The sequence below is a fragment of the Vipera berus genome (genome assembly GCF_964194415.1).
Source record: "Vipera berus genome assembly, chromosome: 1".
NCBI classification, from domain to species: domain Eukaryota; kingdom Metazoa; phylum Chordata; class Lepidosauria; order Squamata; family Viperidae; genus Vipera; species Vipera berus.
Window position 1 is genome coordinate 317197755 of NC_138202.1, and position 24688 is coordinate 317222442.

At 38.4% G+C, this 24688-nt stretch overlaps 2 protein-coding genes across 2 annotated transcripts in view; one reads left to right on the forward strand and one right to left on the reverse strand.

Moving 5' to 3' along the window:
• The window catches only part of PREPL (prolyl endopeptidase like), a 33291-nt gene extending 30608 nt beyond the window's left edge, over window positions 1-2683 (reverse strand). The window contains exon 1 of the mRNA XM_081315336.1: window positions 2523-2683. The gene's annotated coding sequence lies outside the window, so the exon portion shown is untranslated. The remainder of the gene's footprint in view (window positions 1-2522) is intronic.
• Window positions 2684-3229: 546 nt separating this feature from the next.
• Window positions 3230-24688, forward strand: part of CAMKMT (calmodulin-lysine N-methyltransferase) — a 279828-nt gene continuing 258369 nt past the window's right edge. The window contains exons 1-3 of the mRNA XM_081315306.1: window positions 3230-3446; window positions 5382-5554; window positions 21708-21772. Of these exons, the coding sequence (XP_081171432.1) occupies window positions 3315-3446; window positions 5382-5554; window positions 21708-21772 (370 nt within the window). The 5' untranslated portion in view covers window positions 3230-3314. The remainder of the gene's footprint in view (window positions 3447-5381; window positions 5555-21707; window positions 21773-24688) is intronic.

Below are 24688 nucleotides of genomic sequence, written 5' to 3' on the forward strand. Positions count from 1 at the left end.
AAGAGCCACAACCATGACAACAATCTCATAAATCCAAAAGAGGAGGGGTGGTGAAAACACCTTAGAAGGGACACCCTCTTTTTCAGGAGAGTAAAAGTGAGAGATGGGAGGTCTGTATTTCAGAGTTGCAAGATTCTGTTAATATAACCTTACAATAAAGATAGAGGTAGTACTTCTAGATCTGGTTCTTGTTACTTGCAAGGCTGATAGGAAAGATAATAATAATAATAATAATAATAATAATAATAATAATAATAATAATAATAATAATAATAATAATAATAATAATAATAATAATGATGATGTCATAGAAAATGATAAAGTTAAACTGCTCTGGGACTTCAGAATTCAAACAGACAAGCACCTGCAACATAACATCTCGGACCTAACAGTTGTCGATAAGAAAGACAAAAAAATCTGGATAGTGCATGTGGCAGTGCCTGGAGACAGCAGAATAGACGAGAAAGAACTGGAGAAGATAACAAAATACAAAGACCTACAAATAGAAATAGAAAGACTGTGGCAAAGGCAAGCAAGGGTAGTACCAATAGTAACAGGCACCTTGGGTGCAATCCCAAAACAACTGGAGCACCACTTGAACACCATCGGCATTGACAAATTTGCCATTAGTCAATTGCAAAAAGCGGCCCTACTAGGAACTACTTCCATTCTGCGACGATATCTGTAATACCATCAAACATCCACATCTGCCTATCCCAGGTCCTTGGTGAGGACTCGATAGGTAGACAAAAATGCCAAATCCAGTCTGAACATCTGCCTGACTGTGCATTGATCAATAACAACAACAACAACAACAACAACAATAATAATAATAGGAAATACCTGTCTTCATCCCAATCAAAAGATGGGCCAAGGTGTGAGAAGAGGTCTAAGACATCCACTTTCTCTATGATTCTCCCACTGCTAAAATGTGAATGCCCCTGAAATTTAACTAGCACTGATCACACAGGGTATGTCTGCAGTAGCCACCAGGTGGCCAATAGTAGCAATGTAGGACCTTACTTCAAGACTTACCTTGATTTGTGGCACACTGACCACTCAGCACACTTGTGACAACAATTCACTTCTGAAATAGAACATGGACTGTTGGGTAGACCCTGCTTCTGCATTGGGCTGGGGATGGGCTGAGGAGGATGTCATACTTTAATGTAATGTTATGCATTAATGTTCTCGACCAATGTTACTGGAACATCTTCAGCTGTGAAAAGGATATGTAGATAAATATACTAAGTCAATCAGAGTGAATCAATGTAAAGATTCATGTGTGTGTGTATTTATATATCTGTATTGTTTATTTTTTAATTTATTTGACTTATTTGCTACCCATCTCATCCAGAAGTAATTCTGGGCAGCTTATTAAAAGCCAATACAACACTGAAGCAATAAATACTTATAATAATAGCAATAATTTACAATTAAAAAGATGGGGAGGAAGGGAGTAGAATGCAAACGGGGAAGATGTGGGGTCTTGTCTTAATCCATCAGCCATCTCCAGCGTGATGCACCCCCATTGGGGCCACAGGCCAACTGGCTTTTAGGGAAATTCAGACGGGTGGGTGCAAATCTCAGGGGCACATAATATTACAAAGGGCAATAGCCACAGCAGAAAAGGCTCCTCTCCTGGATGCTACCAGCTGAAATTCCTTGACTGATGGGGTATGTAGCATGCCCTGTAAACTGGGATGACTGGGGCGAGCCAATCCATTGAGTGTGACGGTTGCTCAGATAGCCTGGCCCATACCATGAAGGAGTTTAAAAGTGATAACCAACATCTTGAATTCCAATTCAGAAGCAAACCAGCTGCCAGTGCAGCTCGCAAAACAGCAGTGCAATATGTGCCACCCTAGGGACCCCAAAAACTGCCTGCACAACCACATTCTGCACCAGTTGGGCTATGAGAGAATGACCGGACCAAAATCACACAGCCAGCCTTTAAGGCAGGACTAAAACTCACCATCTCCTGGTTTCTAGGCAAACCCGTCAACCACTGCACAAAACTGGTTGCGAAGGGGGTTACATGTGTGTACAAATTTGGTACATGTGTGTACAAATAAATAAATACTGATCCAACAAATTGCAAAAAATGCCTTTCCATTCTATAAAATCAATAATATATTGGATTCAAGGATTTAGCAAGAGCCTCAAGGAAAAAAAGGCATTTCGTAAGATAGCAGGGTATAACCCAGCTAACAACCTAGTATTGTATGCTTACTCAAAGTTAAGCCTTGAGGAATTTAGTGGACTCTAATACGCATACCTTTCCAGAGCAGTTCATTGTGCAGTACAGCACTTTAAAACTGCATAGTCTCAACTTTTTGCCCTTACAATTGAAATTATCATTTTGTACTTTTCTCATAACATTTTAATTCGTAGATGCGGGAGAAAGCCAGCCTTTTGGCTTGATTTCTCGCTTCAAACTCTTTTAAAGCAAAGCAGCAGTTCTCTCTAGTCACTGGAATATATTAATCAAATCAATAGGAATATTACGACCAACTTTTTACCTTTTAATCACTCTGTAAGGAGGAACTTAACAACCCAGAATGAAACATGAATCTCAGGGAACACGACAGCAACTTCGATCATAGACAAGCAGCAACAGAAAAGGCGAACGACGATGACCTCTTAAACCGGCGACTGAAACCTTCATCTGCTTACACCCCGCTATGGTAGGAACGCAATGCTTGCCCACAACCAAGATGGCAGAATGCAGCGGTTTTCCGGAGTCTTCGCTTTGCCCTTTATCAACATGGCGATTTCCTGTGCCCGCAAATAAAATACGAAATGTCCATTTTGGTCTAGGGCACTGCAACGCCGCTCCTGATTCGCGATCATGGTCTGAATTGTGTGTTTGTTTGCTTTTTAACGTTCTGTTAAAAAAAACCAGTTCTGTTAAAAATCGGGCAATACTTTCCGCTACGATGGCAATAAAAGAGATGTGCAGCAAGAAATAACCCTTTGCTGACTGCATTCTTTCACGTAGCCGTGCTGCCAAACGTCCTTCCTTGCCCGCATCAAAGATGATTCCGTCCTCTTCTCATGCTCCTAGTTGCTAAATGGGAGGTTTTAGCAACTCTTGCTGTATAAGGTTCGGGCAAAAGCTTTCCATCCCTGACGACTGTTTCTTGTGCCTCGGTCGCTACTTTCTATGGAGGCGGCCGGTCCCTGAGAAAGTTTAGGGTTATTCTTTCTGGACTCCCTCCCCCCCCCCCAACTTCATCTCTCACGTTTAGTTTTTGGAGCGCTCGCTTAAGTTTGAGTTTAGAGCAGAGGAAGAAAGGAGAACTGGCATTAGCATGGATGCAGAACCCTTCCCGATCTCTTCTCCTACTTCAGCTGACAGGGCTCAGGCGGAAAACGAAGAGGGAGACGCCGGGAAAAGGAGCAAGCAGGCAGCCGCCAAAGCCCGCTGGACGCTTCTCAGACAGGTACGAAAAGTCAACGGCCAGAGCCGCTTGTTTGCCCCCGGGAACCCCGTCGCATCACCTGCCATCTCTCTAGCATGCAGACGGGCAGTGATTTCGCTTCGCTTCGTTTGAATAAGTTATTGCTGCCTCTGTTTGAGTGATGAGGTGGTAAAGCTGATCTCAAATGACGCCCGCAACGGCTTACAAGCTAATAATTGGCCTTCAGGGCAAAGGAATTGAACCGACGTTATTCTCTTGCTGTTATTTTCCCCATACAGTTCTCACATCTTTTCAGGGAGACCCTGGTAGTGAATGCGTTATTCTTTTTATATTTGATAAGCCCCGAGGAAAATGGATCTGACTGACAGATGAACTGGACCAACTCAGCTTCAGGACTGAATGGCGATTCTGTGTCAGGGGATTTCCTGCTCTGAAACTTGCTATCACACCCTATTAGTTTCTAGGATAAAAAGGCTTACCTTGGCAGTTTGAAATAATAATAATAATAATAATAATAATAATAATAATAATAATAATAATAATAATAATGATGATGATGATGATGATGATGATGATGATGATAGAATGACTGTGGCAAAAGAAAGCAAAGGTTGTACCAATAATAATAGGCACCTTGGGTGCATTTCCAAAACATGTGGAGTACCGCTTGAACACCATCAGCATTGACAAAATCACCATCAGTCAATTGCAAAAGGCAACTTTACTAGGAACAGCTTACATCCTGTGACAATACCTGTAACATCTGTCTATTTTAGGTCCTAGGGAAAGACTTGATAGATGTATAAAAATACCAAATCCAGTCTAAACATCTGTCTTTGTGACAGCCATATATATGTATATGTATGTGTGTATGTATGTATAAAATAGTACAATATATAATAGTGTTTTGTGCTATTATGTGCAAACAATGGAAAGGTATGTTTGTGTACTTGTTTCATGAAGCAAATACTGGTCAGTGTAATAGCTGACTCTTATCCTGTAGTTTATTTGCTTAGAATTTTTCATCCTGTTTTTATTCCTTTTATAAGTATTTCAAGGGCAAATATATCTAACAACAATTCTGTATAGTGGGTTGGGCTAAGAGAAAATGACTAGCCAAAGTCACACAGATGGTTTCTTCCTTCTTGCCAGATGTTGCTCCCTGTTGCAAGGCATGCTATAATATATGGAACAGCACTCATAGAATGTTGTATGAAATATAAATTGTAAATAGCTCTAGAGGAGATTGGACAACTGTTTGTCTGAAATGGTTTAGGGCAGTGATGGTGAACCTTTTAGAGACCGAGTGCCCAAACTGGAACCCAAAACCCACATCATTGGGTGCCGGGTGGGTGTGGCCCATTGGGTGGGTGTGGCTGCGGTGTTAACAGAAGACTGGGTGGGACTAAAAAGTTCAATCAGTCAATTCTAACTTTGCAAGACCTTTTTTTCCCCGCGAGAAGTTGAAATTGATTGATTGACTGAATTTTTTTTATTTTGCGCATGGTGGCGGAGGCCTAAAGCAAAAAGGTTTTATAAAACCCAGCTGAAGGCCTAGGACTGGGGCGATGGTGCGTGTGCCCACAGAGAGGGCTCTGCGTGCCACCTGTGGCACGTGTGCCATAGGTTCGCCACCACGGGTTTAGGGTTTCCTGCTTGAGCAGGGGGCTCGACTAGAAGACCCCCAAGGTCCCATCTAACTCTTTTATTCTGTTATATACTGTATGTTTCACAGATCATGAAAGACATCCTCTAACAAAACAAGCATCAGATTGCTCCTCAAAAGAAATGTCAAATGATACAGATTCTGGAAAATCCAATTATTCTCTCTTCAACACATTTTCAAACGAATGTTAACTGATTTTTTTACAGTATGTTTTCAAGTTTATTAAAACATGGACAATGTTGATCCTGTTGCAGCTTCCTTAGTTTGAGACATGATGTTTTTCATTAAAGGTTTTGAAGCAAAAGCCCTTGGAGAATGCCGGCTTTCAGCAAATATCAGTAAGACGATTTGCTTCATTTGGTCTCTTCTCAATAACCGAGGACAGTAACATGACAGAAGATGACTCAAAGTCTTGGGTTCAGTACAAAAGTATCTATTATCCTGACTATATTATATCATTAAGGTAAATATTATTCCAGTTCTGCAAATATTTTCTGTGCCTGCATGTTGTTTATTTTCCTTTTTTAAGTTTTTGTTCTTAATGACAAAACTGAATTATTTCAACCAAGGCTGGATTCAAAACTCTATCATCAGTTAAAGTTTTAAGTTGAATTGGACTTTGTTTAATTTCATATACGCTGTCTATTTCTAGGGTAAATTATCTGTTGCCCTATCAGTTTGGATTCCTTTCGTAGCTACAAGTGAAATAAATTCAACCTACTTGATTGCTTTTTACTCTTATCTAACGCTAACCAAGTGCTGGCCATTAATTGAGAAGATTCCTGTGCATAGGCTTTTAGCAATAAATCAATAAACCTTCACATGTGATTGTACCTGACAATAAGGTAACCTACTATATCTGACTACTTGCTCTTTATAAGCTTCTTGTAATTTTTTTGGTCTTTTAAATAATGTCACAGTATTGTTCTTAACTGTTGATAAACTTCATTTAGTGTTGCAAAATTATCAGGAAAGTAGGATAAAAATGTAAGTTTATATTTAAAAATATAAAGATAAAAGTAGTGTTACATAGTGAATTGGAACAGAAAAGTTGCAGAGGCTAAAGCAAAGCAGCCATTAGGTTATTATTACATAATAATATTAATTATGCATTAATGTGAATGCATAATATAAATCCAAAGGAGTGGCCTAATTCTGTAATTTTACAGAGTCCTATCTTCATAGTCAGGTTGTCCTCCAACACTTTACATTCTAGCAGAGCAAGAAGCTAAGGGAAACTGAAGATGGTGTCAATGATGGAGGAAATATGGCGTTGTAGCGATAAAAATGTATTCTACTCAGTGAAGAAAGAAGGGAAGGAGAGGAAGTGGAGAAGAGGGAGCAGAAGAAGAGGGAGAAGGAGGATGGGAGAAGGGAAAAGATGCAGAAAAGAAAAGAAAAAGAAAAAAGAAGGGAAAAAAAAGGCTGAGCAGTAGCATTTGGAGGAGTGGGAAACTGCAAGAGTAGCTGAGTACCAGGCAGCTGAGCTGTATATCCAGAGACTGGATGAGTTTGCAATCCAACAGACAACAACGGCAAAGTGTGAGTATAGCCCAGGACAGTGGAGCATTGGCGTGGGTGAACTGGCAGTGGAGCAGCAATGGAGATGGTAAACTGCTAGCCTGGCAGAGGCCCTTAGAGACCTTTTGATACTATGAATAAAAACACCCCATTTATTTTATGGTTGTAGAAAATAGACTTATAAAACCTTTCCTTAAGGACAGATAAGAACATGGACTTAAATTATTGTATCCCAATGTCTCATTTCAGATTAAGTCAAGAGCCCAAAAGAGTTGCCTTAAATCATGAGATGGACGACAAATAAATTTCATAAATAAAATTTTAAATTTGGATAGTTTTGTCAATAGAACCTGGGGAACAATTTCTGGAAGAGTTTCTACTGTAAAAATGTGAACATTGAGTTTCAATTAATGTTTAAGACTCTAACACCCCCAGGTTGGCTATGGCAGAAATTGAAAAGAAATATTAGCAAAATTTGAACTTGTTTTTAATACAGTCTTGGACTTTATAGAGACTCTGCATGGTGAAATAACTTCCCTATCAAAAGTAGTCCTGCAGAACAGAATAGCCTTTAATTTATTAATTGCTGCCCAAAGGGAATTTTGTGCCTTGTTACTTGAAAAATGTTGTTTTATGTGGATAAAGGTGAGAAAATGGAGCAAAATGCCCAGGTTTTAAAGTATGCAATAATGATCTTTTTTCATGTATCTTTTGATGCAACCAAATGTAATTTTTGGACTTTTTTCATGTTTAACATCACGCTTTCTAATGCTGGATGCTTTGAGAAAAACAGTTTTACAATTTTGTAATGTAACTTTTAAAATATTATCTCCTTTAATTTTAATAATTGTGGACTATATTCATGGTACATCTTTAAGGTGCATTGCTTGAAAGGTAAAACAAATGTTGGGGATTTTGGGGATATACAATCCACTGAGGTAAGAAATAGAATTACAATATTGAAATAGACATCATCATCATCATTATCATCATAATTGGGAAGGAGTCAGTATGTGGACAAAAGTGCCAAATTAGACTCAATAAGAACTAAAAGCCTTGGCTAGGAAGATCACAAAAACAATGACAATGTACACCAGACAGTTGAAGAGGAAAAAAGGGCATTGGAAGAATATCTGAAGGGCAGTGAAGAAGATGCACTGAATATAAAAAGGTAAAAGTTTCCAGTCATGTGCAGCTCTAGGGGGCAGCACTCATCTCTGATTTACAGCTGAAGAGTCAATATTGTCTGCAGATGCTTCTGTGGACATGTGGCCAGCATGACTATACACTGAATGTGCACAGGACACTGTTACCTTCCCACCAAAGTGATACCTATTTATCTACTTGCATTTACCTGCTTTCGAACTGCTAAGTTGGCAGGAGCTGGGGAAGGTAATGGAAGCTCATTCCATCACACAGTCCTTAGGCCTCAAATTGCCAACTTTCCATTCAACAAGCCCAGCTTAACCATTTGGCCACCACGCTGAAGCTAGTATACCAATGAAGGCTTACAGAGTACTGAAGAGATGTGGCATGGCAAATTATTACATGGCAAGTACATAAAAATAAAATAGCAGGCAGAGCAGGTAGCAAGGTATGTCAATGGCTAAAAGCAGGAAAGTTGAAGAAAGGCACAGAGGGACTAATTTTGATGGCATAAGACCAAGCCTTAAGAACAAATCCAGAATCAAGAAGACAGCTACAAATAGCAAATGCTATTTGCATAGCAAATGCGAAGAAGGTGGATGCAAGGATTAAAATAATTAAAATTAATATAACATCTATTGAATAGACCAATTAGTTTGCCTATAGTACAGCAGTGGTGTTTACAGAAGAACTAGTTATCAATATGAGAAAGCCAAAAAAAAATCATATTCAATACCAAAGTGGAGGATCAGATTGGAGGCCAAAATAAAGAAATAACAATAGCACTTAGACTTATATACCAATTTACAATGCTTTACAGCCCTCTCTAAGCAGTTTACAGAGTCAGCATGTTGCTCCCAACAATCTGGGTCCTCATTTTAGTGACTTTGGAAGGATGGAAGGCTTGAGCCGGTGAGAATCGAACTGCTGGCAATCAGAAGAATTAACCTGCAATACTGCATTCTAACCACTGCACCACCACGGCTCCTTAAATTAAGATTAGATGCAAGTAATTTAAAGAATATAGAAAATGAATGAATGAATGAATGAATGAGTCAATGGATGAAAGAGCAACAATGGAAAAATGTAAGGATCAAGAAAAACCTAATAAAAAATATTGGCTTAGCACCAGAAAAGTTGAAGAAACTTTGTAAATCATAAAGCAACAAATAACAGCACTAGTTAATTGAATGCTTATGAGGCATGAATGATCAAATGTAAGCAAAGTCAGATATTTCAATCAGACTAAAGACAATTCTATCAAGGTAGAAAATGGAAGTAGAAATTCTGAAAATGGAAAACTAGACAAAAAGGAAGCAATACAGTTTTGGAAAGATATATGAGAAACTCAAAAAGAGTATAAAAATGCCGGACAGATAAAACAATTTGAAGATGGCGTTTGGTAAAAACCAAATGGAAGAATTAACAATAATAGCAGAAATAGTTGAAAATTGAGTGAAGATTTAAAAATAGCATGGCTTTTGGCACAAATATCTGAGTTGCTTATATCCAATTATAGTTGAACAGTTTAATGAAGTATTGCATTAAGGAGACATGAGCGATTGATTAATTACTGGCAAAAGACCCAGTGAAAGGGACAACACCAGGAAACTATAGGCTGATAATTAACATTTAATTTACAATTAATGTTAGTACTGGAAAGCAAGGTTATTTTTTGATAAAAGTTTGGATGAAATTAAATTATAATTTAATTACAATTATAAAGCCCTTTAAATGAAAAACTGTATTATATTCTGGAAAGATTATTTCACTTAATTTGTGTGCATATAGATTTACCCAATCAGTAAAATTAATCTCATCAATCATATTGATTCGTAAAGAGACTGCACCAGTATTAATTAATTGTAATTGTAATGCAACTAATCAAATTAAAGTAATTATTTGTATAAGTCTGTATAGAGGGCTTGTAACCCCACTCCTCTTTATGTCTTTGTTTCCTGGTTTCCAATACCAGACGTAGTCTACAAGGACAGATTATTTATCTAGGGTCTGTAATCTGTGCTCTTCAGGCAGAAATTAGGTGTTCAGATCAGCCCTTCTACTCTACTGAGCCTCCACGCTATCAGCCCCCTCTACCGCAAAGATCCTGCAGGAGAAGGGCAGTGTGGACAACCGTAGGATCTGGCAGGGTGAGAGCTGTGAACCATAAACACAAAGCTTTCGCTGTGTCCCTGCATAACAGATACAGTGCCCTTGCTGACCTTAATAGGGACATTAAGGAAACAGGTCAAGATAGTTGTGATGATAACTCAAATAAGCAGGGGACCATGGTCCGAGATGAACTTGTTTTTGACAGGGAGAAGTGCGAATCAGGTATTACACATCAGTCATGCAAGAAAAGAAAGGTACCCAAAAAGAGAAGCCACCTTCTGGTTGGTGATTCGATTTAGGAAAGGATACAGAGATTTCAAAAGAGGTCAGGTGTCTTCCAGGTGCTACTGCCAGTAGGGACAAGAAGCGTATTTTCAAAATAGTCAACAATGCCAGCAATGACTCTGATGTGGATGCTATTGTACATCTTGGCACTAACGATCTGTCCCAAAAGGATGTACTCTGTGTGCAGAATGATTTCCAGAGCTTGGGGCAGGAACTCAGTAGAATAGGCTGTAGGCTCACTTTTTCAGAGGTCTTACCAGTGTATAAAGAGCAAAATGGAAAAGGCCAGCATATAGCAGAATTTAATATGTGGCTAAAGGAGTGGTGTAAAGGAGGAGGCTTTGGTTATATTAGTCACGATGTCTGTAGCTGGTCCAATGAAAAAATGTACAAAAGAGATGGTCTGCATCCATCCAGGAAAGGGACTGAGTTACTTGGCAATAAATTCACAACTTTTCTAGTGGAACATTTAAACTAATTACCCTGATATCAACTGAGAGACAAACTCTGCACCAAGTGGAAGATCAAACAGATTCCTGACAAACCTAGCAGACAACTTTCTCTCCCAAAAAGAAGGGAACTAGGGGATTAGCCATATTGGATTTAATTCTCACTAACAGAGATGAAGTGATAGAAGGTGTCGAAGCCACAGGAACCCTGGGGGGAAGTGATCATGCAATTTTGGAATTCAACATTCTGGAAGCACAAGCAATAGAACACAGCCAAACTAGAGTCTTGGACTTTAAAAGAGAAAATTTCAATAAACTTAGAGAGGGCTTGGGAAGGATTCCATGGATGAGAATCCTAAAGGGGAAAACAACTCAAGAAGTTTGGGAAATTTTGAAAAGTGAGATAATAAAGGCCCAGTCTAGCACAATACCAACAAACAGGAAAAATAACAGCTCTCAAAAGAAACCAGCATGGCTGCATAAAGAACTCTCTATTAAATTGAAAGATAAAAAGGACAAGTATAGAAAGTGGAAAGAGGGGCACATAACTAAGTCAGAATATCAGCAAATAGCCCGTGCCTGCAAAGATGAAGTGAGGGAAGCTAAGGCTCAAAATGAACTAAGGCTTGCAACCAAAGTAAAAAATAACAAAAAAAAGCTTCTTTCAACATATAAAAAACAAGAAAAAAGTTAAGGAAATGATAGGTCCATTAGTGGGGGAAAATGGCAAGAAGGTGACAAGCAACAGGGAGAAAGCAGAACTATTTAACTCGTTTTTTGCATCTGTCTTTACACACAGGGAAAAAACAGTCCAACCTACCAAAACCAGTGCCATAAAAATCAGAATAGAAATGCAAGTTAAGATAGGCAAGAAAAGTGAGCACCTGTCCAGCGTAGACGAGTTCAAATCACCAGGACCAGATGGATTACACCCCAAAGTTCTCAAGGAACTGGCAGACGTGATCTCACAACCACTGAACTATATTTTTCAAAGATCCTGGAGCACTGGGGAACTACCAAAGGACTGGAAGAGAGCTGATGTAGTTCCCATCTTCAAAAAAGGGGAAAAAATAGATCCAGGAAATTACAGACATATCAGCCTGACCTCAATACCTGGGAAGATTCTGGAAAAGATAATCAAACAACAAATCAGCGAACACCTTGATGCAAACAAAGTCATCACTAAAAGTCAATATGGGTTTGTCAAAAACAGATCATGCCAGACAAATCTTATTACATTCTTTGACCAAGTGTCAAATTTAGTGGACCAGAGGAATGCTGTAGATATAATTTACTTGGACTTCAGTAAGGCATTTGATATAGTAGATCACAACCTACTACTTGATAAGATAGAAAAATGTGGGTTAGATAGCATCACCACCAGATGGATTCGTAGCTGGCTGACAGGCCGTACTCAGCGTGTTGTCCTCAATGGAACTGCATCTACATGGAGGGAAGTGTGTAGTGGGGGGCCCCAGGGCTCTGTTCTGGGCCCAGTGCTCTTCAACATCTTCATCAACGATTTGGATGAGGGGATAGATGGGGAACTCATCAAATTTGCAGACAACACCAAGCTGGCAGGAATAGCCAATACTCCAGAAGATAGGCTTAAAATACAGGAGGATCTGGACAGACTCGAACACTGGGCGCTATCTAACAAAATGAAATTCAATGGTGAAAAAAGTAAGGTTCTACATTTCGGCAGGAAAAATCAAATGCACAGGTATAGTATAGGTGGTACCTTGCTCAATAGTAGTGAGAGAGATCTCGGAGTCCTAGTGAACAATCACTTAAATATGAGCCAGCAGTGTGCTGCAGCTGCCAAAAAAGCCAACACAGTGCTAGGCTGCATTAACAGAGGGATAGAATCAAGATCACGTGAAGTACTAATACCACTTTACAATGCCTTGGTAAGGCCATACCTGGAATACTGCATCCAGTTTTGGTCACCACGATGTAAAAAAGATGTTGAGACTCTAGAAAGGGTACAGAGAAGGGCAACAAAGATGATTGGGGGACTGGAGGCTAAAACATATAGGGAACAGTTGCTAGAATTGGGTATGTGTAGTTTAATGAAGAGAAGGGCGAGGGGTGACATGATAGCAGTGTTCCAATATCTCAGGGGCTGCCTCAAAGAAGAGGGAGTCAAGCTATTCTCCAAAGCACCTGAAAGCAGGACAAGAAGCAACAGATGGAAACTAGTCAAGGAGAGAAGCAACCTAGAACTAAGGAGAAACCTCCTGACAGTTAGAACAATTAACCAGTGGAACAACCCGCCTCCAGAAGCGGTGAATGCTCCAACACTGGAAGTTTTTAAGAAGAGACTAGACAGCCATTTGTCTGAAATGGTATAGGGTTTCCTGCCTGAGCAGGGGGTTGGACTAGATGACCTCCAAGGTCCCTTCCAACTTTTCTTCTTCTTCTTCTTCTTCTTCTTCTTCTTCTTCTTCTTCTTCTTCTTCTTCTTCTTCTTCTTCTTCTTCTTCTTCTTCTTCTTCTTCTTCTTCTTCTTCTTCTTCTTCTTCTTATTATTATTATTATTATTATTATTATTATTATTATTTAGTAATAAAACAATTTCTGCTTCAATGCCATTGAGTTTTTCTCCTTCATTATAAATTCAGAAGCTAGTTAAACAGGAAACAGCAGTTCTCAGGTTAGACAGAACCAGTGTTGGGATTCAGCCAGTTCGCACCAGATCGGCAGAAGCGGTAGCTAATTTTTTGTTGTCCAGGCCCAGAATGGATTTCTGGAAGCGGCATCCACATAGAGAACTGGTTGTTCACATATTTGAATCCCACCACTGGACAGAACTGTACTGTAAATACTGAGCATGTATCTTGACCCAATCTCAAATTTGGGGAGAGAATTGGGATAGAAAAAGGCAGGAGGAAAAAGCATAACATTTAAAACCTGTAAATCTACGTCTGGATTACTGTATTCTTCTGCATACAAGTAGCCTCTAATCTGTCCTTTTAGAAGACAGTAATTTACCTAGGTGGGTTATGTCTGTGAGCACTGAAGCAAGCAAGTTTTTGGATACAGGGTTGAGTGCCCAGAGTGGAAATGTATTGTCATGCCTGGCCCTGGGACAATGTGCCTCTTCACTTTAAGGATCCTCCTGTCTGTACTGATCAAGTTTGGGTGATGTCTTCAATCTTTAACCTCTACAGAGAGTTCAAGAAATGTGTTTTTCATCTGCCTTTATTGAGTCACTCAGGTAACTGTACTGTATTTTGTCAAAAAGAATTCAGATAGTAGTAATTAAGGCAGTCCCCTATCCCCTAGCACTTTCAGGGCTATGTAGTCTTTTGGCATTACCAATTCTTACTGTACATTTGCTCCTAGTTTTGCTTCTGTAATTACAGTGAGGACTTACTCTACCAATGTGTTTTTTTAAGGGATTCTATCTGTAAACAAAGCTTTTCTGATCACATGGATTTGGAACACTTACAGAATTCTTACAGGCTCATACAGCATTAGGTTCAGTGGGTACATTTCTTTTTCATATTTTAAATATTATATATTTTACATTCTTATCTTGCATAATGTCTACTACAATGAAAGTAGGAGAAAGAGACCTGAGATTTAAACCCTGGGCTTGACATATACAGTCAGATTCCTGTGTTATAAACTAGTTGATTTTCTTCACAAATGTGGCTTCTTCTAATACCAATAAAACTTTTATTTATTATGGTGAATGTATTGAAGAGTCATGAATTAGACTTTGCCTGTAGTGAAGTGTGGCAACAAGTCTGGCTATTTCTACTCCCAAGGCTATAGGAGGAAACCTTGTGTTACAACACCAGGATTTAAACAGTAGTTAAACTCTTGGAATTCTGCTGACCATAGGCCAATCACCATTTTTCTAGTGTCACAAAAAAGTTGTAACTCAGAGGAATTAGTTAATTCAGACACTGAATCAACTAATGTAGCAAGTGGGGAAGATTTTACTGTAGCAGATAGTTCCTACATCTTCCTCAGCCAGGACTGAGCAAACACAAACAAGTAAAGTGAAGCAAGACAAAATTTTAAATAATTTTAAATAAAATTTAAATTTTAAATAAAAAAATCACACATTGACATGTATTTCCTGTCTATTTATTCCTCCTTAAATGTATTTAAACAGCAGAAGCTATCTAAGATCTCTCTCTCTTCTTTCCCTATATTTCAAAAATTGGACTCATATTCATAGGCCTTAGCAGAGCTCTACTTTTTTTCCAAGAAAATTGTGATGTATGCAATGTCTACATTCATATTATAGAGAATATGGCTATTTTATAAAAGATGCACAGCTAAAAACATCTCCTTCCAGAACACCAGCTAAATGGGTAAATTGAAGTAAGTCTAAACTATCAAAAAATGAGGTCATAGAAACTATATGTTTTCACAAAGTTTTCACAGATTTTCACAATTACTGTGCCTTTTTACACCCTTATAATTTGTTCTTGTTACTGACTTTAAGAAGCTTTTCTCATTTTCCTGTTTTACTTTTTTCATTGCTGTGCTACTTATGTGCTACTTATGTGCTACTTTGCTAATAGGTATCTTAGGTATCTTATCTAATCTCATATTTTTTCCTTGTTATTCTATCCTTGAATTTCCCTTCTAGATTTTCCATTGTAATTCTAATGGGTTGTCAGCATTACAGGATCTTTTCTCCACCTCTGAAGAGATTCTTAAGAGGTTAAGTTTCTCAGACCTTGGTTAAGATTGACCTTCACCTGCCTATAAGCATGCATTGTTTGAATTTCTTCCTGTTTATACTTTTAAAGTTTGTTAAGTCCTTGTAATTCAATAAGTATTGTGAATAGTTTTGTCTAGCACTGTCCTTAATTGCTGTTAATAGCTCAGACTTGTGACCACTAAAGCCTACCAAGATGTACTCTCTGGCATTGTTTGTATAATTTCCTCCTTTGTTTGCACTGTCCTATTGTCTTTATGTGCAAAGAATATATTTAAACTTGAATAAAATGCTATAAAGGGGACAAGAGTATAACAAGACAAGAAAAATATGCCTGTGGTGTGCTTCTCCCAATTATAGAATTTTAAAATAAAGTTCCATTTCCTTTTGTCCTTGCTGCTAATTTCCTTAAGACGAGGATCCCACAGGGTCAGAAATGAGGCATTTAGACATTAAGTGGATCGCAAACATTTGATGTGATGTCATTTAGTCATTCCTGTTACATTATAGACCAAAACAGAAATAGAACTTGCACCACTGAAAACTTAATCAGTTATAAAGTAGGTTGTGTTCCCCCCCCCCCGAACCTGTTGAAACTTCTTTTTGTTGAAACTATTCATGGTTGTTCTTATCTGTGTCTAAGTGCACTGATCCTCTCCTATTCACTATCAACAATCATTAGCAGTCCCTACAATTTTATTTAGCATCCTCATTAAATTTACTAATAGTCCTAGGAACTGACTGGTTCAGTTTATCAATGCACATATTCATTGGGACTGAAGAATCTAATCTTTGATTCTATGGGATGCAACACATTTTGTTTGACCTCATGCTTACCCTGCTCATCACCCTGCAGCACTCACTTCTTACCACAGTGTTGGCCAAATAAATGGATTTTGAAATATGCCTATGGGAAGAGTTTTTCTTGGTGTTTAAGGCTACTTCTCTATTGTACTCAAAAAGAACAGGACCCATATTTATGGGATTATATGATTTGTGACTTTCTGGTGTAAGTAAGTTTCTGAATAGAGGACTAGACCAGTTACTAACCTAGTGACTTAATGACTAGACCAGTTTGATCTAGTGGTTAAGTCACTAGGTTAGAAAGTGGGAGAGTGTGAATTCTAGTCTTGCCTTAGCCATGAAAGCCAGTTGGGTGACCTTTTACCAGTCATTCTCTCAGCCCAACTCAGCTCAAGAGTTATGGGGAAGATAGGAGGAGGAAAGTATGTTGGATATGTTTGCCACTTTGAATTATTTGCAAAAAGTAATACGTTTTATGTTTACGTTTTATTTAATTTGTATACCGCCCTTCTCCCTAGGGACTCAGCGGGATAAAAATAAAATGAATGGCTAGGGAGTTATTGCTTAGAGTTAAGTCTGACTGGACTCCATAGAATGAATTTGATGAAATCCATGCTAAGTTTTCATAGATGCAAACTGACCTATTTGAAACACAAGCTGCTTATAGTGCTGTGTCAACAGTTCAGTTAAAAACTGTTCCGTGCGTTAACCAACTGCTTTCATGTGGCTTATGTCCAAATCTTATTATTCAGTCGATATACAGAACTAACCTGGATTTAATTATTAGACTAATACAATTATTAGAGTTTGAAATGTTTGAGTTGTGAGATAAGAACAGCAAAAAGCTAAACATATCAATGACAACTAAGGGAATGCACAAGAGGGAGGGAAAGAATGGCCCTGGGAATATCAGGAAGTGGGTGAGCCACTCGGATTTGCCACATTGGCAAAGCAGAAAAGGGAGGAAAGGTATAATGATGGTTTATGGATGTGGCATGCTTAGAACTGCTTGGGAAGGAGGGGAAATGCATAGCAGCTTTGCCTTCTCATCCATAAACACCATTTGGGGATTTTGCTTTGGTTGAAACAACAATCCAATTTTGTTTCAGCTAAATCATGGCCCAGCTGGACTGGATCAGCAGAACTTTTGCAATACTATTATTGTTTCAGTTTTGAAACAAAACACATTTTCCACTTCATGCGCTTTTGTAACTGATTCATATGCCACTTTTAAACAAGTTACATAAAGACTTTAAAACGGGATGTGATTTTTCTTGGCAAAAAGTTGATAGATATCCAAAAGCAGAGAAATCTTTTATGTGTCACTTTACTCACACTAACAAGGCAAGAATGCATTTTCCAGAATGCAGAGGGTCAGATAAGTACATTTATTGCGACAAGATTGTGAAGCCAATATGAAAGAAATCCAGTGACTACTATTTATCCAATGTGAGTACTGTTTGTAACAATATTTTTTCAAATATCTTGTACCTCTTTTTCCTTCTACTTTGCTCAAAGGACTGGAAGCAAATCTCTTTTGGACAGTTTTGTTTCCCTGTGTTCCTAGTTTTGGTAAAAGTCTATTCTAGTATTTTTGACTATATAAAAACTATCTATAGAAAATATAGTATACTTTGTACTGTCTATTAAAACATGTTCTTCTTATACAAAGTTTTAATTGTTCATAATTACACAATTATGAATTGTTTAATAATGAATAAATAGGAGATGGTATACAGTACTACCACTTTCCAGTGTTTAAGGCATGACGCAACAGGTAGTCCTTGCTTAACAATCCCAAACAGGGCTGGCAACTCTATTTCTAAGCAAAATGGCTGTTAAACAAGACATCATGTGACTACAGTAGATTTACAAACTCACCTCTGCTGCATTGTCATTAAATGAAACCACAACTTGCCATTTTACCTCCAGTTTTCTATTGATTCTACTTAGCGGAAGTCTGAAGTACAGAAATGGTGATCATGTGACCTTGGGATGCTGCGACTGTTTAAATGTCTGCCAGTTGCGAAGTACCTGAATTTTGATCAGGTGACTGCACGGATGCAGCAATGGTTGAAAGTGCAGGGAGCAGTCATAAAGTTACTTTTTCAACACGATCATAACCTTAAACAATTGCTAAACAGAGCAGTCCTTAAGTGAGGACTACCTGTACAGGAAAGGAAGCAGTAAGAGAGACAATAACTTCAATATAAAATCCAAAATATCAATCAGTGGAAGGAGCAGTACTAGAGTTACTATGTAAAGACAATGAAAGCCAAAGAAAAATACCAAGACGAATTATAGAGAATTATAGGAATTCTCTGAAACTTCACTGTGGATACTAGCCTGGCCTCACAGAAAGTAGAAAAACTCTTCTGGTCTGAACTGATTCATGTGGGAGCAGGCAGTCTTTTAAGTACTATAGTTTCAAGCCATTTATGACTTTAAAAAACATAATCAGCACCTTGAATTGTATGTTACATATTCTATTTTTGGAACCAGTTTTAAGGGAAATGAAAACTATGCATAATTAAATGTGTACTTTGCATTTCAGGAAAACTGATACTCAAAGAACAATCAAAACAAGGACTGTGGTAGGGTGATAGTGGCGATGGGGAAGGAAGACAACCATGGAACTTAATGTGATTGCACAAATAATTTAAGCAGTTTAATTAATTGAAATCTTTTTAAAGCAGCAGTCCTGCTGTGATGCCTCATTGTGGTGGTGGTGGTGGGTATTCTGGAAGGGATTAGTGAAACATATTAGACCTATATATCTAAGAATATATTCTCAGCAAGATCAACCAAAGCATGAAGGTCATCCCAACTGCCAGTTAAAGAAACCAGGCATTTATTTTGGGAAGCAGCAATATAGGAAGATGCTGGAGACAAAAGGTCACAGTGGCAATGGAAAAGGCATCAATTAATAGTGCCCATGAGAAGGCAACGGTAAACCACTTTTTATTTATATAAAAAAACCACATAGATAAAAATCAGTCTAGTTTTCTCACTAGGGCACAAATAATATTACGTGAAGACCTACGTCTCTGAGAGAAAGGTGGAAGGAAAGAGGAGAAGAGGATGACCAGCAGCAGATGTTTCACTTATAGTGGTGATGGGTAAACCAATGGAACACTTGAAAGACCAGTTTAGGGACAGATCCATCTGGAGAAAATCCAGAACTGAATATATGTAGCTCAAGTTTGAGCATCGGAATAGTTTGTGTTCTGCTTGATTAGGATATTGTTTTCTGCTAGATTGATGGTCTAATGTGAATCCCTGCTTATCTGGATATTGTTTGCTGGTGAGGAACAGTTCTGGTCTTTTTATTTCCTTCTTAGCTTTTTTCATTGTCTCTTTTGAATGACATGTAAATGTGGCTTATCTCCATGAGTTTATTGTTGGCTGATTTGTCTGAATGCAAAACTTTCAGGAATTCGCTAGCATTTTTAGGTTTCGGTTGCTTTAGGATACTCAGTTTCCCAGTTGAAACTATGGCTGAATCTATCTATGTATTATGAGATTAAAGAGTTTTCATCTGTCTGATAGTTTCTATTCATGGATGCCCTCTGCTAATTTTCTGCCTGTCTGTCCTACATTGTGGCTGTTACAGTCTGTACACTGCATGTTGTAGAACACTCCTGTTTTTTGTTCTTGTGTTAATTGGTTTTTTTTTGTTTACTTAGGATATTTTCAATTGTTGAAGGAAAAATCTTCAACAGGGTCCAGTTCAAGCCGGGAATAAACAACATGGAGACTGCTTTAGAAAGAAGGCTGTAGTTTATTGAAGAGGAGAGCCAGACAGAAAGATGGCTCTGGGGAAAAAAGTGACCACATGTAGCAGGGAGGGGTTTTTATACCTTCTGGGGCTCTTGAGGTTGTTTCCTGTTCCTGTTTGAGGCTTTGTATTTCCTGTGTCATGTATTTTGACCTGAGTGTGAGTGTGCCTTTCTGGTATTCTGATGGTGGTGGGTTAATCCTGTTATGTTTCCTGTCCTTAGAATTTGGGTGGGATATGTAGATTTTAAGGGTCTTTGTCTTCCTAATTTCTTCAGTTTCTAGCTGGAATGCTCCAACCTTCCTGAATGGATCATTACATCTGCATTTCTAAAAGCTGGTTTCTGCTGAGTTGTCTGGCTGGGGTGGTGATGGTGGTGAGGTTTCTGCCTTTTTAAAGATCTTCTCCATTATTTCTTTCTGGAAATATACTCCGCCTTTTTATTTTTATTTTTTTGTAATATATGTTATTGATTTTTAAAAAAACATAAATCACAATAATTGGTGAACAGTTTGTTGTCTGGGTTACATTTGTAAAATAATCCCCCCTCCTTCCCTTTTGTAGGTATTTTGCTTCTTGGGGATCTTTTCCAGGAATTTAAATGTAGAATAGAAAAAAGAAGATTGAATTCCTCACCCAGTTTCAAGCACGCTGTTCACAGTTGTGCTGGTTAGTGCTTTTGGACTTCGGTTGCTAGTAGCTTGGGCTGGTCGATGCAATACGGCAAGCCTTACTCCTGTCGGGTTAGAAGGCTTTCCCCAAGTCGAACGGAACGGCTGCCACTGTTCCAGAATTTCTGGAGCACCCTTCTTTCTTCTTGCTTCTCCAGGGCGACTTAGACCCATTTAGGGTCCCCAGGCAGGGCGAAATTAGCCGCGGGGGTGCAGAGAATCCGCAAGCCTGCGACTGGTCACTACTGCGCAAAAGCGGAAGTCTCTATTCTGCCTTTTTAATATTTCCCAAAATATTTCTTTCTCTGGATTCTTCTCACAGAATCTTAAGGAGATTAAGACTTAAGTATTTTATATACTGTGTAGGTTTTGAATTCTTAACATCTAACAATATATAGGACAATGAACATTGACTACATTTTACTGTTCATTTGAAAATATACATCTGAGTGAACAGTTCCAGCTTGCCATGTATATTATTTATGGAAACAGCTCAATTTTACGTAGTTCTTATTTGTTGAGGCACATCTGTATTCCAGAAAGAGATTGAAGGTTTGATCACATTCACTTTGCATTATAGATATAGTTGCTATGGTGACTTGTATTAATAACGGTGTGTTGCTGATCTTGTACCGAGAAAGGTAAGAAGTCAAGAATCTATTTGTCACTGAGTGAGAGATTTTGCACGTGCAACCATTTCTAATGAAAACATTAGAAATGGTTCAGTTGGAATAATAGTTACAGTTTTCTTTTGTATTCTGAAGTCTTAATATGGTTGTGCCTTATAATAACAAAAAGAACCAATATGAATCAGCAGCTGTGGTACACAAACCACAAATGGATGAGGAAAAGTGCAAGGAAAGAGGAAATGAGAGAAGAAGGGGCCCAGAACAGAAAGGAGGGGAAAAAAACTTGGATGAAGAAATGAGAACACCAGTATATTGCCTATTAAAATGGCTCATTTTATCTTCAGGTTCTACCCTTTCACAAAGGGAAATTTCCCCTTACATTTCAGTGGTGAATGAGTTACAATTTGATCACAGAGTAATAGGGTATGGACTTTTTCCTTTTCTCCCTCTAGTGGTAAGACTTAAAAAAAAATGTGATGGCTTTACATGTGACATTGTCCTTTTTTGCACTGATAACGGTTATTTTTTTTTTCTTAGATGCAACAGAAGATTATTAAATGTTGAAGATGTTCTGACAAGTTTTGACAACACAGGAAATGTTTGTAAGTAAAGACTTTGGTTCTTGATTATGGTTGTTTCATTAATAAAATCTAGCATATATCTCAGTAGAAAAATCTGTGCCAAGGTATTTTTTCAACGTGAATAACCCAGAAGAAAAACCTGAACTAAAATCAGACAAAGAGAATGTATAGTAAGAAATAAGGTATTGTGTGGAAGCCAGGCACTATAACAGGACTATAAAACCAAATTAAATATAAACCTATACAATTCTATACATGTAAAAATCTGTATGTCTTAAACAAAATATGGTAAAATTAATGTTTAGCACAACTTATTTAAAAGTGAACACAAAGACGGTTTATAGTAAACTGAATGTTTTATCATTCTTTTTTTAAAGAATATAGCAATAGCAAGCACCAGATGTAACAAATAATTTAATAAATGCTTATATTGAATAGCTATGACTTTAATTGCATTTGAAACATTTTTCTTCCTTGTGGGATGATCTTAGTTGAAATATCTGCTTCACACGGAGCCTTGAAAACTGATTATAATATCACATATCTATATATTGCATGGATTGGAAGAACAGCTTTGGGAAACAGGAGGGAGACCTGCAGCCTAGACAATGATCTGTTAAACAAAATCCGGGTTGAAAAGAGGAATGGGGTTGGAGTAGGTATCTTAGATTCCTAAGGGCTTTTCAACCTTTTCACAGACTGTACCACCTTTAGGACATGACAATATTCGAGTACCACCAGTGGCTTAGCAAGGTGTCAAAAACTTAATGACCCAAAAAAAAAGGAAAACCGTGATAAAGTACACCCACTTAAAAAGGTAAAGGTAAAGGTTCCCCCGCACATGCATGCTAGTCGTTTCCGACTCTAGGGGCCGGTGCTCATCTCCGTTTCAAAGCCGAAGAGCCAGCGCTTGTCCGAGGACATCTCCGTGGTCATGTGGCTGGCATGACTAGACGCCAAAGGCGCACGGAACGCTGTTACCTTCCCACCGTAGTGGTCCCTATTTTTCTACTTGCATTTTTAGGTGCTTTCGAACTGCTAGGTTGGCAGAAGCTGGGACGAGTAACAGGCGCTCACTCTGTTACGCGGCACTCGGGATTCGACCCGCCAAACTGCCGACCTTCTGATCGACAAGCTCAGCGTCCTAACCCACTGAGCCACTTACCACACTTTTAATAGGAAACTTATGCCTGCTTCTCTGCCATTAATCTTTGCAGTCGTGGCTGGAGAGTGCTTACTGACAGAATTAAGTCAGATTCCAGCTGAAGACAATTCCTTTCCTTAGCTTTTATACATGTTAATGAAGAAAATGCCTTCTCGCGTAGGTATGTGGAACCAAATGGCAGTAAGGCTGCAATAGCTTTCCCACCCCCACTTCCGGGTATACAGTTTTGCAACATGGCTCCAGAACTCGGTCAGTGTTTTTTTCATTAAAAAGTTCCTCCCAATTGTGGTTTGATGTCAATTCCAGAAGTGCTTCTTGCTCTGGAGAGGAAAGGTCAGAGTTCATAATGTTGTCCATGATGAAGGGTGATGCAACCCAGCAAATTCTAGTATCACATCCTCTTGACACAAATGGAAACTAGAACGCAAACTCTGTGTGCAATTTAGAATTTAGTTCAATAAAGTCTGACACATTGGGAAATGATGCAATATTTCCTTTTTTTATTTGTCTTATCCACAGAGAGATTTTTTTTGTGGAAGGCACAAACTTTGTCTTCCATAGCAAACACATTATGACCGTGGCCCTGCAGCGACCAATTAAGTTCATTTAGCTTTTTAAATATGTCAGCCAATAGGCAAGGCAGGATACCCAGAAGATATTTTCAAACTTTTCTGCTAGGGGTGATGAAACATTTGTCAGGAATAGCTGCATTTCATCTCGTAGCTCGAATAATCTCTATAGTGTTTTACCTCTTGACAACTAACGTGCTTCTGTATGAAAGAGAAGAGTGTTGTGCTCAGAATCCAAATCCTTGCATAATTGCCAGAATAAATGTCCATTCAATGATGAAATTTATTATTTTTGCAGCATCCTCCAAAGTCTCATGTAACACTGGTCTCATCCATTTAGAGGCAAGAGCATGTCTATGCAAGATGCAATGATTTGAAACAATGGAACTGTTTCTTGTCTAAGCTCATGCTATCACCCCTGAAGCTCTTCCTGTAATAGCTGCTGCGCCGTCAGAACAAATTCCTATACACCAAGTCCATAATATTCCATATTCACTGAAAAATTTGTCGATTATTGTGAATATTTCTTCCTCAGTCGTTCTGCCAGGTAGTAGGCGGCAAAATAATACGTGTTCCACTATATCGTCCGGATCAGGAACTACACACAAAGACAATTAATTGTGCTTCACCAGCGATGTCAGTGCTTTCATCCAATTGAAATGCAATTTTTTTCTGCTGCTGTGATCTTTCCCACCACTTGTTGAATAACATCTGTGGCCATATCTTGTATTTATCTTTGGACGGTGTTATCAGAACATGGAATATTACAAATGGCATCAGCCATTTTTCCATCAAAGAGAAGTGAAGCAATTGCAATGGCAGAGGGAACCACGGCTTCTTCCACGATTGTGTGAGGCTTATTTTGTTTAGCTGCTATCAAGGACAATTCATAAGATGCTTCCAGACATTTTTTTGAGATAGTTGTGGACTTCACGAAAGCAGCACGGTGTTTTATAAATTCATCTCTCTGGCTTTTCAATGTGCTCTTTATGTTTTGTTGTAAAATGTCTCTGGAGCAAAGAAGGCTTCATGGAATGCTTGGATAATACTTCACTGCAGATAACACAAACAGGAAGGTGCTGATCGTTCTCTTCCAGGAAATAAAATCCAAACTTCAAATAATCTTCACTGTATTTTCGATTTGGCGCCAGTTTTAATTTCTTCGGTGGTGGTTCCTTTGTTGAATCACTTTTCTTTTGCACT